At 37.2% G+C, this 19941-nt stretch overlaps 1 protein-coding gene across 1 annotated transcript in view; it reads right to left on the bottom strand.

The window, feature by feature from the left end:
* LOC127869099 (tubulin polyglutamylase TTLL11-like) overlaps positions 1-19941 on the bottom strand; it is a 50424-nt gene that overhangs the window by 8074 nt on the left and 22409 nt on the right. Inside the window, exons 5-7 of the mRNA XM_052411412.1 lie at positions 14235-14288; positions 2104-2760; positions 560-658 (exon numbers count right to left, since the gene is read on the bottom strand). Coding sequence (XP_052267372.1) covers positions 560-658; positions 2104-2760; positions 14235-14288 — 810 coding nt within the window. The remainder of the gene's footprint in view (positions 1-559; positions 659-2103; positions 2761-14234; positions 14289-19941) is intronic.

The following is a 19941-nucleotide window of genomic DNA, read 5'->3' as shown; positions in this document are numbered from 1 at the left end:
CCAGATTAGCCCATGCAGCCCATGAATTATTATGACATACAATAATAAGTGATGTTTTCCACTTTTATGGAATGTCGTTAAAAAAGTATATTCTAAACAAAAATCCAGTCAAGGCGGAAAGTGTTATCCCTGAATAGCCTGCGTAGATTGCACCCGATTATGAGGGATGGAACTTTACACACATGCATTAAGCCCAGTTTTCCTAGAACGCAGCTCATTCAACTCAGAAGCAAAGTGAAAATGACTATGTGCAAACAGTATAAAACCAGAACAGCCTGCAAGTAACCTCCAGTCTGTTCAGGTTTTATGCTGTTTGCTGCTCATCAGTATCTAAGGGTTGAAAATGAAGCCTTAAAAACTTGAATATAGTAAGAAAGGTCTTTTATTAAATTTAACTTAAATCTAAGTGACTACAAATGCATGAAAATACGTATCTATGTGGTAAAGGGTTAATGACCATGTGGCCATCCAGAAATTGAACTTGTAATCTTCAGAATACAACTTAAGTGCTCCTTCGACTCAGCTAACGTTCCTGAGACAAACAAATACTTGTCAGTACCTTGAGAATGTACGGAACCCTGTTGGCCCGAGCCTCTGTGTGGCACGTACGCCCAGACAGATCGTGAAAACCTCCGCTAACTTCTCATAAAGTCGCAGTCTGGAGCAAAAAAATGTCAACAAATAATTAAAACTTAAAATGAGTCGAACTTGATCAAAATCTAAATAATATTGAGACAAAAATAAAAACAGAGTTGAGGGTGACATACCTAACAAATGTAGGGGATCAAGTTTTTACTTTTTGTCATTACTGTAAAATCATTTATTTTCATCTGCAAGAAATTTTACGTTTTTTCTAAACATGGACAGAATAATTTGTAGATTTCTGATTTTGGAAAAAAACTACAGAATTTGCGTTAGTCATTTTCTGGTCATTTTCTGGTGTATTTGTGTTAATTTGTGGATGTACAGAAGGTGAATTTGTTCTTCTCTTTCAAGATTTATTTTGTGGACCCTTGATTTTTGACATTATAATGATCTAGATATGAGACATGATCTGTGAAAAGGGGGTTCAATGCATGTGCATAAAGTGTCATCCCAGATTAGCCTGTGCAGTCTGCACAGGCTGATCAGGGATGACATTTTCTGCTTTTATGATATTTTCTGTTAAAAGAAAGTCTCTTCTTGGCAAACATCCAGTTTAAGCGTAAAGTGTCATCCCTAATTGGACGACGCTTTATGCACATGCGTTAAACCCCCTTTTCACAGAGCACAGCTCATATCATTTATAACATCATTCGTGGATCAGTCAACCCACCAAATCAACAAAAACTATTGTCCCACACATAATAATGATTTAACTCTACCCAACTATCTAGAATCTGGCAATAAAGCTGTTAAAGATTATTGTTCATATTTGAAGGGTTATAATTTTTACAAGATTGTGTAAATCAGGCAAAAAGTTTGCTGCGCCCAAAACAAAAAAATTATTAACGAGGGCTTACATTATATCATTTTTAGCATTAATGATTAAATTCAACATTTGAAAATTAATATGTTATAATTAATAGTTTACATAAATATTCAAAAAATGTACTTTTGTACAGAGGAAGAATTCAATACTGCTGCTTGATATCTTTCCTCGAATAACAATTTAGTCGTTACAGGGAACAATGCTATTTGACAGCAAGTTTTTTGCTTGAATAACATATGAAATGTTCTTGGGTTGCATCAGCATACTAAATAAAATTCTTATAATATATAAATGAAAACTAGAATTTAACAAGAGCACAGCATGACAGGTGCCAACACTTAGCTGCGGGCGCAGTTTTGAATTAATGAAAGCTTGTTAGATTTTTTTTTTTTTAGAGGTCACATTGACCTTGACCTCTGACCGTGTGACCCGAAAAAGGGTGTGGCGTGTAGAACTCATCAAGGTGCATCTACATATGAAGTTTCAAAGTTGTATATGGAATCACTTTGATTTTAGAGCAAAATGTAAAGGTTTCAGCACGGTGGACGCCGGATGACGAGCTGGCTATGACAATACCTCGGGTTTTGTCCGAAACCAGCCGAGCTAAAAATAGCAACATGAATGATACATACTTTTCAAATCTGTCTGCATAAGGTGATGGATAAATTTGTTTCAAGCAGCTTTCATATGAGTCTAAGTTCAATTCACTCTCGTCACCACTATGTTCACTGTCATCCATTTTATCCTCATCAGAATTGTTCTCGGGGTGAATAAAGCTGTTATTGTTGTTGTTGTTTGTATTCTGTTCCCTTTTAGAGTCATCACTTTTAACATAATTCCCCTCTCCACTTACAAAAGTGCTCAGCATTTTGCTGTTTTCATGACTTGATTTTATTCTGGACACACCTGTATCATTTTCATGTTCAGTGAACCCTTCCTCCATTTTCTCCAGGCGGTCCTCATAATTTCTCCTCTCTCCATACTCTAAGTTCAGATTTTCAATCATACTCGGATTGAAATCATTCTCGTTGTCCTGGGATCGTCTTCCGATACGGTTCAGTGACTCGGGAATAACAAAAGAGCTTTCTTTCGACATTCGCTTAGGCAAGTCATCCTGACTAGACCTAATTATCACAATGCTGCTGCGCGGGTGGCGAGTTTCAACGTGAATCACACCATCACGCTCGATTTGTGCGGGGCCATGTTTTTCTTCCTCTTGTGCGTGAATTTTGGTCTCTTCTTCGTGCTTTTGACGCTTTTGTTCATGGCGTAGCCTTCGTCTTTTTTGCCTGGAAACAAAAATCTTTATTTTAAATTGTTTAACCTAATAGTGTACTCCTAAATAAAATAAAGTTAAATATTAACTTTGCATATAAATAATACACTCATCGTTAATGGACAAGTTGATGGCTATGGTAACGAGGAATAGCTATGACCTGGACAAATTACAATGAAACATATTACCAAAATGTGTAATTCATGGAAATCCTTTTAGTTAATCATTTATTTTCTAATCTTGTACTCCGAAATAAGATATGATTAAATATTAATTGAATAATTAATACCCGAATCTTGTCCTACGATATATAAATGATCAAGGAAAATGTTTCTTTCTTTGATTATTTTAAACTTAAATTACTTGTCAAAGGTTTGTGTCATTGTTTTACAAATTACAGTGGAGGTTTGACAAAACAATTGAAAGCTGTGGCTGCAGATCAAACAAAGCCTCGCAGTGCTGTAAAAAAAGCTTTGAATGCGCATAATGTAAACACAGACAAATCACACACATTTCATTTCATCTTTTCAAGAGGATAGAGCATACATCAATATACGTTGAAAACAAGACGTCTCCTAAAGGCAGGGATGCCCCCGCATATCTTTTTTTTCCCCTCAAAACTCCCCTTTTGTCACAGACAAGCTGTTCATTGCTAAATGTGACTTTTCATCTCAAAGTGTGAAGTCTGGACCTTTGAGGTAATGAGATGTTCCATACACACCACACTCAGTCTCCTCATGATGTTCCATACACACCACACTCAGTCTCCTCATGTCGTCATTTGTGGTACGTTACTTTTAAATTGCATGACCTCTAAGTGTTACCTTGACCTCTTACCTGGGGAGACAAGTTGAACATAATTATAGATTCTGTCTCCTCATAAGAGATACCTCATTTTTTTAAAGCTGATGAATGACAAAATTTACTGTTTTTTAAGCCAACTTTGACCTCTAAAATTTAAGTGTGACCTTGACATTTCTGTAGGGAGACAATGATTACAAAACAACAAATTTGATCTTTGAAGAGTGACCTAGACATTTGAAGTAGAGAGATAAATGTAATTTGTGCCAAGTTATTAAAAATCCATCAATATACGTAAAAGTTATGGATGAGACAGGATTTTTCAAGCTCTTTTCTGGCCAAAATTGACCTTAGTTTTAAAAGTTTGACATTGACCATAAAGGTAGGGGGTTAGATTCAAGATAGTGTCTTATGGTTTAAATTTGTGCCAAATTATTTCAAAATCCATTGATATACAGCAAAGCTATGGTTTAGACAGAAATTTTAAACCTGTTGAACACGCTTTCACCTTTGACCTCTAAGTTTGACCTTCACCTTTGAGGTAGGGAGGTGGGTGTAACACACAACATTTTGTCTTATGATGTTGGACATTTATAGAAAGTTATTTAAAATCCATCAATATTTTTTAAAGTTATGGCAGGTAAACTATAATGCTGTCATCTTGGAAAAGGGGTAAACAAATGCACCCCTGCCCCCTTACATAATATATTGTTACTGACATCACACTGTGTACTGGTATACAAATTCTCTCAATTTTAAAACATGTTAAGGCAAAAAGTAAAACACCTTAATCCAAACTAAATACTGTAAAGAACTCTGGTGTTTGTTACTAAAACTGATATCTAACTTTCTAACATATCTCTAATGTTGTGTTCAGTATTTTAAAAGGGCCTGATGCATTTTTCAGACAAACCAAAAATAAAATGCAAATAGGCATTACGTTTTCTTAAATCAAAATGATAAACTATTTAAATTAAATTTTCATTCATGATGGCAATGTTCAAGGCTCACGGTGATTACATGAACAGACAATTTAAAAGTGAACAATACAGGGTTTTTCTGCTATTTAAAACAACTTACCTGATCCCAAAGCAAACAGACCTGATCCTGAACCGAAATTGAACAAAAAATTCCCAATTTTTTTTTTTTTTTTTTAAGAAGTGTCTAATGATTATGATACATGTATCTCAATTTTATTTCATAAACATCTAAGAAAGTATATAACTAAAACTTCTCGTCCGAATAGCATTTTTTCCCCAAAATGATCAGGAAAAGGCCTGATGTGTCAATTTTTGTTGATAAAAAATTTGCAATTTGGTCCATTTTGCCGATAAAATTTTTCCCCAATTTGCGATCTAAAAAGTCCCACTCTGACCACACTCCTTCTCCAAAAACGGCTAGAAAAACCCCTGCCGTATATTTCTCAATCATGAACCTACTCATGAAAATGAAGAGTTAAGTTGGATAACATGTATTTTTTTTTTTAATGGTAACATACATTAAATGTTTGAAACTTTAATAACAAGGATATCAGTAAAACTGATGGATGCTCCCCAATGATGCTTTGTCAATATATATGGTTTAATTGTGTGGAAAAAGTGTGACCTTGAGAAAATCTATTGTTAGCCTCAGAGACCTTGACCTTGACTCCAGTGACCTCAAACCTCATCAAAAAGGTAGAGGTTCATGCAAGGTACCTAACATCCCAAATATATAAGAGATTGATCAAATATTGAAGGTGCTATGAGAAACTGTAACCAAAGTGTGACCTTGAGAAAATCTATTATTAGCCTCGGTGACCTTGACCCCAGTGACCTCAAACCTCATCAAAAGGTAGAGGTCCATGTAAGGTACCTACATGCCAAATATGTAAGGGATTGGTAAAATATTGAAGGCGCTATGAGAAACTGTAACAAAATTGTGACGGAACAATCTATTTTTAGCCTCGGTGAGATTCACCTTGACCCCAGTCATCTCAAACCTCATCAAAAGGTAGAGGTCCATGCAAGGTACCTACATGCCAAATATGTAAGAGAATGGTAAAATATGGAAGGCGCTATGAGAAACTGTAACAAAATTGTGACAGAAAAATCTATTATTAGCCTTAGTGACCTTGAACCCAGTGACCTCAAACCTCATCAAAAGGTAGAGGTCCATGAAAGGTACCTACATGCCAAATATGTAAGTGATCGGAAAAATATTGAAGGTGCTATGAGAAAGTGTAACAAAATTGTGACAGAAAAATCTATTATTAGCCTCAGTGACCTTGATCCCATGACCTCAAACATAACAAAAGGTAGAGGTCCATGCAAGGTACCTAAGTGCCAAATATGTAAGAGATCGGTAAAATACTGAAGGCGCTATGAGAAACGGTAACAAAAGTGTGACGGAAGTAAGTAAGAAACCCCAAACTGGCAACTTATTATGCTCCCTATATATATATATGTATATATGGGGAGCATAACAATTTTAACAACCAAGTAACTATTGATGCTATGCTGATCAGACAGGTCTATAATGTATTGGCAGCAGAGCAACAAATTGTATGGAGTTGTTTGAACGAAGATGCTGGGAATAGAGGGGATTTTCCAACAAAGAACATGTCTATGATTCATGAATTGGTTTTGTACTGTACAAAAAGAAATTATTTATAATGTCTAAAGCTTGCATTTTGTTGTTATTTTGGTATCATATCTTTTAATTTTTAAATTTCTTTTGTTATTCAGAAATGTTAATCAATTTTCAATTTTTTAAAGAAATAACATAAATATCTTAAATGGATTCTGGACACCACATTACTCACATTGAAACAAAGAAAGTGGGTTTTCGAAGTCATTTTGACAAATGTTATGTTTGGGCCCTGCTCTGTGAAAAGTGGGTTTAATGCATGTGCGTAAAATGTCGTCCCATATTAGCCTTTGCAGTCTGCACAGGCTAATCAGGAATGACGCTTTCCGCCTCTATTGAATTTTTCATTTAAAAGAAGACTGTTCTTGACGAAAATCCAGTTTAGGCTTAAGTGTGGTCACTGATTAGCCTGTGCGGACTGCACAGGCTAATCTGGGACGAAACTTTACGCACATGCATGAAACCCCCTTTTTACTGCGCGATACTCCTTTTCAGAAGAAGAGAGTGCTATAGATTGATACAAAGCATGTCATGCCTCTAGTGGCATGTTTAATATTTAGAAGAGGAAGCACTAATGTCTTATAAATGAGGTTAACTAATAAGGCAATATATTATCCATAGTACCAATATGTTACATGTTCTATTGATATAAATTGTATAGCTATGTACGTACTTTATGTGATTACAGAATATGCGCCAGTAAAAAAATTAAATGTATATGCAATGTCTATATACTGACTACAGATAGTATCATACACAGTTAATTAATCTAACATGGTAAAAAAAAGATCAAAAATGCATGTTGTCAATTAAGATTCATCAAAAGATGACACATAATATGTATCCAAAACATACACTCAGTGCAACGCATGTATTCAAATCTATTTATGTATGCCCATGTTATAGTCAGAACAGGCAGAAGAGCAAATTGTGACCTTTTTCTGTCTTCAAAGATTGGCCTTGACCTTGAACCTTTGACTGAGAAAACTGATTCATATGGACACCATGAAATCTAAAACTTATGGTTTTTATATTTGCCCATCAGACAGTGTGACTCAGACCATTAAGTGTGACCTTGACCTTTACCCCTCAGACAGTGTGACTCAGACCATTAAGTGTGACCTTGACCTTTACCCCTCAGACAATGTGACTCAGACCATTTAGTGTGACCTTGACCTTTACCCCTCAGACAATGTGACTCAGACCATTTAGTGTGACATTGACCTTCACATTTGGGTTCATTATTGATTGTTTTTTTGCATAAAAAAAGTGTGGTATCAATTATCTCTGCCAGGTCTTAAAATACCCCACCAAAAACAGATAATGCAGTGTCTTCCTGGATAATAAGTGACCTTGAATCATGACCTTGACCTTTGACAGAAAAGAATGTGAGCAATTATGCAATACATCTGCTGATCAAAGATGGTGAAGAATGGAGAATGAAGAAATATTCAAATGCATCTAGACAAAAAAAACACACCAATATTTTGATATATAAACACAGCCTTAATTATATTATCTATAAATATTATAAGAATTTTATTTTGTTTTGAATTGAATAAAAATACATCCAACAAGCACAAAAAAACAGACAAGACTGAATCTAAAACAATGTTTAGGAGTCCATTGAGAGAAAAGAAAGCACAAACTTACACCAAAATCACACTGCAAATTATGTAGAGACAAACTGGTGCATTTCTACTATATGAGCCGTTCTCTGGGAAAACTGATCTCATGCATGTGGGTAAAGTGTCTCCCAGATTAGCCTGTGCAGCCTGGTGGGTAAAGTGTCTCCCAGATTAGCCTGTGCAGTCTGGTGGGTAAAGTGTCTCCCAGATTAGCCTGTGCAGCCTGGTGGGTAAAGTGTCTCCCAGATTAGCCTGTGCAGCCTGGTGGGTAAAGTGTCTCCCAGATTAGCCTGTGCAGCCTGGTGGGTAAAGTGTCTCCCAGATTAGCCTGTGCAGCCTGGTGGGTAAAGTGTCTCCCAGATTAGCCTGTGCAGCCTGGTGGGTAAAGTGTCTCCCAGATTAGCCTGTGCAGCCTGGTGGGTAAAGTGTCTCCCGGATTAGCCTGTGCAGTCTGGTGGGTAAAGTGTCTCCCAGATTAGCCTGTGCAGTCTGGTGGGTAAAGTGTCTCCCAGATTAGCCTGTGCAGTCTGGTGGGTAAAGTGTCTCCCAGATTAGCCTGTGCAGCCTGGTGGGTAAAGTGTCTCCCAGATTAGCCTGTGCAGCCTGGTGGGTAAAGTGTCTCCCGGATTAGCCTGTGCAGCCTGGTGGGTAAAGTGTCTCCCAGATTAGCCTGTGCAGCCTACACAGGGTAATCAGGGACAACACTTTGCGCACTTACATAATTTTTTGTTTAAAAGGTCTCGTTGAAACAAACATCCAGTCTAGGAGGAAAGTGTTGTCCCTGATTAGCCTGTGTAGACTGCACAGGCTAATCTGGGACAACACTTTCCACACACGCATTAGCCCAGTTTCCCCAGAACATGGCTCATATTGTGCTATAGAGGACACGACGTGAAGCCCCCAAGACAAAAACGCCCCAAACCATCCAGCATTAGTTGCCAGAAATATTTGCAAAAACAACACTCATTTTTTGTTGAAATGTCAGCCATTAAGTTACATGGAGTACACTTTCTGTTGCTATACAGTTACCTTAATCGTTTTCTCCTGAGTAAAAGAATGAAAACAGATCAATACCATCATAAGTTACCCAGTATTTTACCTATCGTTTCACAAAATAGCAAATACAGTAAAATTCTATATAACTTACGGTAAAATAAATCAAGATTTTTTTGGATAAAATTTGCTAATGTATAGCTCAAATATTCTATATAATTTGTTTTTGACAAGGTTTGTATAGAATGCTATTCTAGAATATGTTTTTTTGACAACTTGTATTTATCCAGCATGATATATTGCACAAGGCCAAGGGGGTTGCTATGTGACCCAACCAACAAGACTTACACATGTTTTAAGAAAACCATACTAGTGTAATAATCCATTATGTATCTATTTTTTGCCTATAATTCATTTAAAACCAAAACAAATCACAAACTATTTTAGTCCAAGTTGTAAATGAAATAATAATAATTGCAGAAGTCTGACATACTTACAAGTATGAAACAGAAAAAAACAATCAGTAGAAGAAATATAGCTTCTTGTACTTGAATGTTGACTCCTTTATGAAACAAACCACTCATACTGGGAAAATGGGGCTTAAAGCATGTGTGTAGTGTTGAAATATATTATCCAGTGGAGTCTGCACAGGCTAATATGGGACTACACTGTTCACCAAGCAGTCTGCACAGGCTAATCAGGGACTACACTGTTCACCAAGCAGTGGAGTCTGCACAGGCTAATATGGGACTACACTGTTCACCAAGCAGTGGAGTCTGCACAGGCTAATCAGGGACTACACTGTTCACCAAGCAGTGGAGTCTGCACAGGCTAATATGGGACTACACTGTTCACCAAGCAGTGGAGTCTGCACAGGCTAATCAGGGACTACACTGTTCACCAAGCAGTCTGCACAGGCTAATATGGGACTACACTGTTCACCAAGCAGTGTATTTGTTTAGAAAAGACTTCCTTCAAATGACAAATTCCATAAAAGCAGAGAATCTTGTCCCAGATAACCTGTTCACAGTGCACTTGCTAATATGGGACGACACTTTACCAGATAACCTGTTCACACTGCACTGGATAATATGGGACGACACTTTACCAGATAACCTGTTCACACTGCACTGGCTAATATGGGACTGCACTTTACCAGATAACCTGTTCACACTGCACTGGCTAATATGGGACGACACTTTACTAGATAACCTGTTCACACTGCACTGGCTAATATGGGACTGCACTTTACCAGATAACCTGTTCACACTGCACTGGCTAATATGGGACTGCACTTTACCAGATAACCTGTTCACAGTGCACTTGCTAATATGGGACGACACTTTACCAGATAACCTGTTCACACTGCAATGGATAATATGGGACGACACTTTACCAGATAACCTGTTCACACTGCACTGGCTAATATGGGACTGCACTTTACCAGATAACCTGTTCACACTGCACTGGCTAATATGGGACGACACTTTACTAGATAACCTGTTCACACTGCACTGGCTAATATGGGACGACACTTTACTAGATAACCTGTTCACACTGCACTAGCTAAAATGGGACGACACTTTACTAGATAACCTGTTCACACTGCACTGGCTAATATGGGACGACACTTTACTAGATAACCTGTTCACACTGCACTAGCTAAAATAGGACGACACTTTACTAGATAACCTGTTCACACTGCACTGGATAATATGGGACGACACTTTACCAGATAACCTGTTCACACTGCACTGGATAATATGGGACGACACTTTACCAGATAACATGTTCACACTGCACTGGCTTATATGGGACGACACTTTACCAGATAACCTGTTTACACTGCACTGGATAATATGGGACGACACTTTACCAGATAACCTGTTCACACTGCACTGGCTAATATGGGACGACACTTTACCAGATAACCTGTTCACACTGCACTGGCTAATATGGGACGACACTTTACCAGATAACCTGTTCACACTGCACTGGCTAATATGGGACGACACTTTACCAGATAACCTGTTCACACTGCACTGGCTAATATGGGACGACACTTTACTAGATAACCTGTTCACACTGCACTGGCTAATATGGGACGACACTTTACCAGATAACCTGTTCACACTGCACTGGCTAATATGGGACGACACTTTACCAGATAACCTGTTCACAGTGCACTGGCTAATATGGGACGACACTTTACCAGATAACCTGTTCACACTGCACTGGCTAATATGGGACGACACTTTACCAGATAACCTGTTCAGACTGCACTGGCTAATATGGGATGACACTTTACCAGATAACCTGTTCACACTGCACTGGATAATATGGGACGACACTTTACACACAGATAACCTGTCTAAACTGCACTGGCTAATATGGATCGACACTTTACACACAGATAACCTGTTCATACTGCGAAGGCTAATATGGGACGACACTTTACGCACATGGGTTGAGCCCCGTTTTCCCAGAGGGAAGCTTACATGTTACAAGCTTTCTCCCATTTATACACTTATTAATCACTCTTAAACTATAAAGATTTTAAAGTTTGTGAACATATTGAAGAACTAAGACCTTTAATTTATAAGCAGTTCTTACTAGAAATTTGTAAGTATACATGCCATTACCTTTATCAATGTCCTTATTTAGGGTATCTTCAAAACCAGACTTGAAAGTGTTGTTCAAGTGCTACATGTTTGTACTTCAGTGTAACAAAAGCACAAAATGTCCCAAAATAAACAGCACAGTGACTGTCATTTCTTTTTCATAACCAAAGATGTTGATTATAGGAACACAAAAAATAATTGTCATTTGAATTGAAACCCAACTTCTTTTCTTATTAATAAGTAATTAATAAGTAATTAGAAGTTATAATTTTGTGTTACTTTATTAACTTCAATTAAGTAGTTTAACAAGCTGGTTTTGTCCACACCCTTTCACAGAATGCACACACTGTCCACACCCTTTCACAGAATGCACACACTGTCCACACTCTTTCACAGAATGCACACACTGTCCACACCCTCTCACAGAATGCACACACTGTCCACACCCTTTCACAGAATGCACACTCTGTCCACACCCTTTCACAGAATGCACACTCTGTCCACACCCTTTCACAGAATGCACACACTGTCCACACCCTTTCACAGAATGCACACACTGTCCACACCCTTTCACAGAATGCACACACTGTCCACACCCTTTCACAGAATGCACACACTGTCCGCACCCTTTCACAGAATGCACACACTGTCCACACCCTTTCACAGAATGCACACACTGTCCACACACTTTCACAGAATGCACACACTGTCCACATCCTCTCACAGAATGCACACACTGTCCACACCCTCTCACAGAATGCACACACTTTTTGTCCACACTCTCTCACAGAATGCACACACTTTCATAAAAATTGGCTTATCCTGAAGTGGTGCTTGAAAATGGTGCTAAAACAAACCCAAAGTTAAATGTGCTGAAATACTGCATTGATACTATTTGACACACATGTCCTATTCAACGTGCATACCTAAATTTCTGAGACACAATGTTGCCATTCAAGAGAAAAATCAAGGAACTATTATGGCTCATTCTGTGTCCATTGCTTGCCAACAAGAAAAATAATTATTTGTTGTGATTTTATTCTCTGCGGTCGCATTAAAATAATTTCTTGTGTATTGTATTTAGGTTAGACATCTATTTAAATTACCTAGTAAGCACTTCGTATGTGTATGGGCAGAGGATTTAGATCAATGTACATGTTTACATTTTCATAACACTTACTATTAAATGAAATGATTAATAACAACAAATTGACACGAGTACTTAAATTTGTAATCCGAAACTCGGGTTGGAATATTATTTTTCACATTATGTTTACAAAGGAGACCATGGCAGACTCGAATTTGTTTTTACAATGTTTTGGCTAACGTCTTCATTAAACATTAAATTGGAACAAACACTCTTTTTTGCACATCCAAAGAAAGACCTTATGAACGTTGAAGGATATTTAAGGGATACATGTACCATATTAAGATGCAAGTGGTGATAAATGGGTAAAATATGGCGAATAAAAAAGATGACGTAAAAAGGGTTATTATGATGAAATTCCATTATTTGGGAAATAAATCTGGATAATCAGGGAATATATCCTAGTCCCAATCAAATATCCTAGTCCCAATCAAATATCATAGTCACTATCAAATAAAAATGAACAATTCTGTTTAGAACTAATTTTAAGTTAACAGGAAATTGTGTTTTACTAGCATATGTTCGTGCACCTGTTTGGTGCTGAATAGCCTATCTCTAATACAAGATCAAGGTCAAAGTAAGGCCTCATTCTGGGAACATTGGGCTTAATGCATGTGCGTCAAGTGTCATCCCAGATTAGCCTGTGCAGAAACGACACTTTACGCTTGTATGGTATTTTTGTTTAAAGGAAGTCTCTTGTAAACAAAATCCAGTTAAGACTGAAAGCGTCGTCCCTGATTAACTTGTGCGGACTGCACAGGCTAATCTGGGACAACACTTTGCGCACATGCATTAAGCCAGGTTGTCCAAACACAAGGCTCTGATGGGTGGATATGGTGGAGTGGTGATCCACATCTGTGCAATTATCAAGGAATTATATTGTAGAAAAGGATGATGGTCCTCGATGAGATGGTGAACTCTACTTTTATCCCATCTTCACCGCGACATTGACGGTATAACACCCCATGGAACAGACTAGCCTCTATCCCCCCTTGTTGAATAAACCTGTCGCATGCACGGACAAATGACGTCATTAATAAACAAACAATTTTTTGCTGTGTTTTATTGATTCTGAGGTTTCCAAACATGCCACGTTTGTTTGCTATTTTTCTTGTTTAGTAAAAAAATCAATGAGATGAATAGAATACTAGTATTAGCGTTGAATAAAGAGAAGTTTATGTTGATCGGCTCAAATACCGAAAGCGCTCGCCAAGGCTCGCGCTCCCGGCGTTCTAAGCCACGCAATATAAACTTCTCTCTATTCAACGCTAACCTAGTATTCTCTATAAACTGTGACTCACAAATATACAAAAGTACTGACGGACAGGACATTCTCTATGTGCCTTTCGAATCAAGATGTCATTGAAATAAGAAAAAATTCTTCCAGCAAATAACACAAGTTATGGAAAATATGGACACCGTCCTTATTCCAGCACGAACACAATGAAGGTAAAAGACAAATTCTTCTATTACTAAAATGCGAAGCAAGGAAAAGACAAAGTCCTTTTGTGAACAGAGGTGTGTGATACGACTATATACCAAGCTTCCAGGTCAAATAGAGGGGTGTGCACATGGAAAGAACATTCACTACTCTCCAAGAATCTAGGCACACTAAGAGGTCAAAAGGTCAAGGTGAAATCTCTGATCACTAAAAAAAACAACATTGTACCGTTCAGATTCCAAATTGCGGAAAGTTATTGGTCGTCCGATTTTGTTGCGCCAACTAAAACAGCAGAGATGATGCGGATGACATGATGGAATGCTCGTTGATATACAGGACTAATGTAGTTCTAACACAAATTAACAACACAAATTAACCATTTTACATGCTTTTACCAAATTAACCTGCTGTACGTGTGACAAAGTATTTCAGGATTGTACAAATTCTTATTCTTGCAATATAGAAAAGAATTCAGGACTTAATAAAGGTTTCAACATGTTACAAGTATGGCTATTGAATGAACTTGTTGCATTACTTAAAATGTGAATCTTTTTAGCAGTACCAAGGTATTTATTGATAAAATGTGTGAATTTGTATTTTGTATAATAATGCGCCAAACAAGGTATATAAGAAGCGTAAATTCTTTTCAGACAAAATACTACACCAATCAACCCTTTCCCACTCAGAAGCAAAGTGAAAATAGATAATGTGCAAATAGCATAAAACCAGAACAGCCTGCGAGTCACTCGCAGTCTGTTCAGGTTTTATGCTGTTTGCTGCTCATCTTTATCTCAGGTTGGGAAATGAAGCCTAGAATTTAGTAAGAAAGGTCTCTAATAAAATTTAACTTTCTATGGGACGACAAATGCGTCAAAATACCTATCTAAATAGACCACAACAAATCGAAGATTTGTTCTACGGGTTTTTGCCCCCCGAAAATGGAGCGAGCGAGCGAAATAAAAATAAATTTATTTTTATTATATTTTTTGTTTAATCACAGGCAAGCGAAAAGCGAAAAATAAAAATACATATATTGTCTATGTAAATTGATATATTTTGCCAAATAAATGCACGATATCTGCAAAATACCAGAACAAGATCATTTAGTAGTAATAATTGAGTTTAAGCTCTTATCCAATGTCTTATCCAAAATTAAATAAAAAATCTCCAATAGCTGTTCTGCTTACTCACACCAGGTTACATTTAACATGGTACACTGCATGTAGTTTTTATTATGAAAGTTATATTAGAAGCTCAGCTTTCTGTCAATGATGGTTAAATGTCATTATACAATAAATAATACAATAAGTATAAAGCATATAAGCAGTGATTTTTCTTTGCGTCATACTTTACAGACTGTGCCTTTTTGATTGGAGATAAAGTGCAAAGGAATAATTTACACTTTGGACTTAGCCATCAACAGTTTGAACTAGTAGACAGGTTACAGGCTCGTACAATTTATATTATACTCGACATTTGTTTGTCCAGTTCAACGGCTACACTCATTTGCATTTTAATTTTTCATATTTTAACTTAATCAATACCAACAAGTTTATTGCAGATTTTTACCAATCGTACGCATACCGGCCACATTTCACATCCTGATGTAGATGCGGTTGAAAAATAAAATTACTAAAATCATCTGTGATGCAATGACTCATTGCCCTGGAAAACAACAACATTTCCATTTGTGTCTTTGGCCGACATGACAATACAGACAAACGCTGCTATTTTTTTACCAATTTAATAACGCAAAGCACTATAACAGTCTATATTGTAAAATACGTAGGCTAAATTAAACTAAATTATTTAATAAATAGGTGTGCAGCAAATTTGTTGCTGCGGCGAAAAATAAAATATTTTTATTTCGTTTTAAGATTTTTAGGTGCGGCAAATCCGTCAAACATTTAATCAATTTGTTGTGGCCTTAGTGGTAAAGGGTTAAGCACTCCAATTGAATTTTAATCATCAATACTGCACACTTTATTTCATGATTTATACATATGGACCTAGCACTGCACACTACTATTTGTATATTCTGAAGAAGACTCATTGAACCCTGCAGATAAACCAATCATTAGCAATCACCGGCTGATGTCCTTTTCAAGTGTTCAATGTAGATACGCTTATTTGCTGATTGCACAAGCACCTGAACAACTCCTAAGAGCGCACTTTAAATAAACTTATCTTTATTTTACACAACTCAAGTAATCTCTTTCAAAGCATACATGAATCTAACCTATTCATGCTATGCTTTGCTCTACCACAAATGTTTGGCTGCCTCAGTAGACCTCCAACTCAAGTATAAGAGGTCTAACAATTTATATCTTCATCAAAAGTTTACCAGGCTACCATAAGAAAGACCAGACTTTACAATATTTGATTGAGTGTGTCAGTTTTTAAAAACTCTTTTCATACATTTTTAAATTCATTGCTATCTTTTGCTTAACCCATTTATACCTAGCGTCTAGAAAAAAGATCTTGGCAAACAGCGTAGACTCAGATGAGACGCCGCATGCAGCTTTCTAGATAAGCTGCGTATCAGCATAATATACGCATTAGAAATATCAAGATACGCTCAATTTATCATTTCCGTGCGTACATTTAAGCAAGCCAATCTGGACTAACGCAAATGATGTACATTCTCTGCGTACAACGTTAACAAAAAATATAAACAGCTGATTGTCTTTCGCCAGAATATGAGACTGGTTATAATCAAAATTAGAGGTAATGTGTGCGCTGGATTGTAGAAATAGTCAGTCAGTCGGTATGTATACTCTGTATCATCTAGACGCATGGTAAATTTAGTATCGATTTTCGTAACAGACACTCAAGCGCTTATGTGTTGATTAAGTTACACGAAAAGGTCAGCATGGCTTCTTCGAAACCAAAACAAATTACTTCTTAAAGTAAAATTGATTCTTTTTATATGGCAAAAGGCGTTTCCAGTAAAAACATTGTACTGCCAATACTGAATGATTTAATTTCCCCTATTTTCAAATAAAAAAGAACACACTAAAACGCTTATAAAACAACTGTTGAAAGTTGGCAAAACAGTTTTCCGTGGCTCACGGTGGTGGACGGTTAGGACAAAGTTCGTCTTAAATGTAAAATCTGCCAACAATACAAGGCTGATACTGACGGAGCAATCAACATTCAAAAGTCGGCAATGGTTTAAATTGTAGCAAATTACCCTTCAAGCAAGGCACAATTTGACCATTTACCCCCATGCTTTGAAAAGTGGGGGTATTTACCCCCATGGGTCAAAAATTATCTATAACGCTGCGCATGATGTGGTGTCTCATCTGGGTCTGCGCTCTTTGCTTAAAGGAAATTCTGTTAGAAATATTCTAAATATAGAAATAAATATACCAGACATCCCTAAGTTTGGAAATAAATTGATCCAATTAAGAAGGATGGGAGAGTCCACTAGGCATAAATGGGTTAAATAACATTACTCACATTAATAACTTATTTAAAACAAGAGCACCGCCTTGCGGGTGCAGACCGCTCATCTATTTTCTTTTTAAAGGTGAAGGGACTCTCATTTTCAATCACAAAGGAGGGAGGAGTGGAGTGAAGAGGGGTGTATAGTGTGGGGTTGTGGACATTTATTACATTATCTTCCAAAAAAGCGAAAAAAAAAAAAAAAAAAAAAATCGGGGGGGGGGGGGGGGGGGGGGGGGGGGTGGTTGGGGGTGCGATGGGGGGGGGGGTTTGGATGCGATGGTTGGACGGTATTTCAAACATAACAGTTTTAAAAAAAAAATGGGAGGGGGGGGGGGTATAGTGTGAGGGTGTGGTGGTAATTTGTGAGATGATCTTAAAAAAAATAAAAAAAAAAAAAAAAAAATTGGGGGGGGGGTGGGGGGGGTGGGGGGGGGGTATAGTGTGAGGGTGTGGTGGTCATTTGTGAGATGATCTTAAAAAAAAAAAAAAAAAAAAAAAAAAAAAAAATAGGGGGGGGAGGGGGGAGGGGGGAGAGGGGGGGAGGGGGGAGGGGGGAGGGGGGGGAGGGGGGGAGGGCACGGGGGATGGTTTGGGTGGAGTCTATTGTGGTATGTCAGGTAAGAGTAGTTTCATCAAAGTATCAATCAAATCTAATCATAAATAAAGAAGTTATGGCAATTTTAGCAAACTTTAATAATTTGACCTTGAGAGTCAAGGTCATTCAAAGGTCAAAGTAAAATTCAAGTTGCCAGGTACAGTAACCTCATGATAGCATGTAAGTATTTGAAGTTTGAAAGCAATAGCCTTGATACTTAAGAAGTAAAGTGGATCGAAACACAAAATTTAACCATATATTAAAAGTTACTAAGTCAAAAAAGGGCCATAATTCCGTAACAATGACAACCAGAGTTATGCAACTTGTCCTTTTACTGTACCCTTATGATAGTTTGTGAGTGTTCCAAGTATGAAAGCAATATCTATGACACTTTAGGGGTAAAGTGGACCAAAACAAAAATCTTAACCAAATTTTCAATTTTCTAAGTATAAAGGGCCCATAATTCCGTCCAAATGCCAGTTAGAGTTACATAACTTTGCCTGCACGGTCCCCTTATGATAGTTCATAAATCTTGCAAGTATGAAAGCAATAGCTTTGATACTGTTGGAATAAAGTGGACCTAAACACAAAACTTAATCAAATTTTCAATTTTTAAGTATAAAAAGGGCACATAATTCTGTCAAAATGCCAGTCAGAGTTACATTACTTTGCCTGCACAGTCCCCTTATGATAGTTAGTAAGTGTTGCAAGTATGAAAGCAATAGCTTTGATGCTCAAGGAATAAAATGGACCTAAACACAAAACTTAACCAAAATTGTCAATTTTCTAAGTATAAAAAGGGCACATAATTCTGTCAAAATGCATGCCAGAGTTATCTAACTTTGCCTGCCCAGTCCCCTCATGATAGTAAGTAAGTGTACCAAGTTTGAATGCAATAGCATTGATACTTACTGAGAAAAGTGGAACTAAACGCAAAACTTAACCAAAATTTTCAATTTTTTAAGTATAAAAAGGGCACATAATTCTGTCAAAATGCACGCCAGAGTTATCTAACTTTGCCTGCCCAGTCCCCTCATGATAGTAAGTAAGTGTACCAAGTTTGAATGCAATAGCATTGATACTTTCTGAGAAAAGTGGACCTAAACGCAAAACTTAACCGGACGCCGACGCCAACGCCAACGCCGACGCCGACGCCGACGCCAAGGTGATGACAATAGCTCATAATTTTTTTTCAAAAAATAGATGAGCTAAAAATGGACCTTAACACAAAACTTAACCAAAATTTTCAATTTTCTAAGTATAAAAAGGGCACATAATTCTGTCAAAATGCACGCCAGAGTTATCTAACTTTGCGTGCCCAGTCCCCTCATGATAGTAAGAAAGTGTACCAAGTTTGAATGCAATAGCATTGATACTTTCTGAAAAAAGTGGACCTAAACGCAAAACTTAACCAAAATTTTCAATTTTCTAAGTATAAAAAGGGCACATAATTCAGTCAAAATGCACGCCAGAGTAATCGAACTTTGCCTGCCCAGTCCCCTCATGATAGTAAGTAAGTGTACCAAGTTTGAATGCAATAGCATTGATACTTTCTGAGAAAAGTGGACCTAAACGCAAAACTTAACCGGACGCCGACGCCGACGCCGACGCCGACGCAGACGCCGACGCCGACGCCAAGGTGATGACAATAGCTCATAATTTTTTTTCAAAAAATAGATGAGCTAAAAAATGTAAAACATTAAAACCAATTTGTTTTTAAAAATCATTTGCCTTTTGAATGTTAAACAAAACTTGTTCAAGTACTAAGTAGACAAAATCAAAACATAATCACTACACTACGTTCATTGACCATAATTTTGCTGATCTTGTAACATATAACGAAGAATTTGTGCAGTTGGACATATGAATTACATTACCCGGTCAATACTA

Source organism: Dreissena polymorpha, chromosome 2, assembly GCF_020536995.1.
Source record: "Dreissena polymorpha isolate Duluth1 chromosome 2, UMN_Dpol_1.0, whole genome shotgun sequence".
Lineage (NCBI taxonomy): Eukaryota > Metazoa > Mollusca > Bivalvia > Myida > Dreissenidae > Dreissena > Dreissena polymorpha.
Note: the sequence above shows the minus strand (reverse complement) of the source record. Positions and strands in the feature narration are given on the sequence as shown.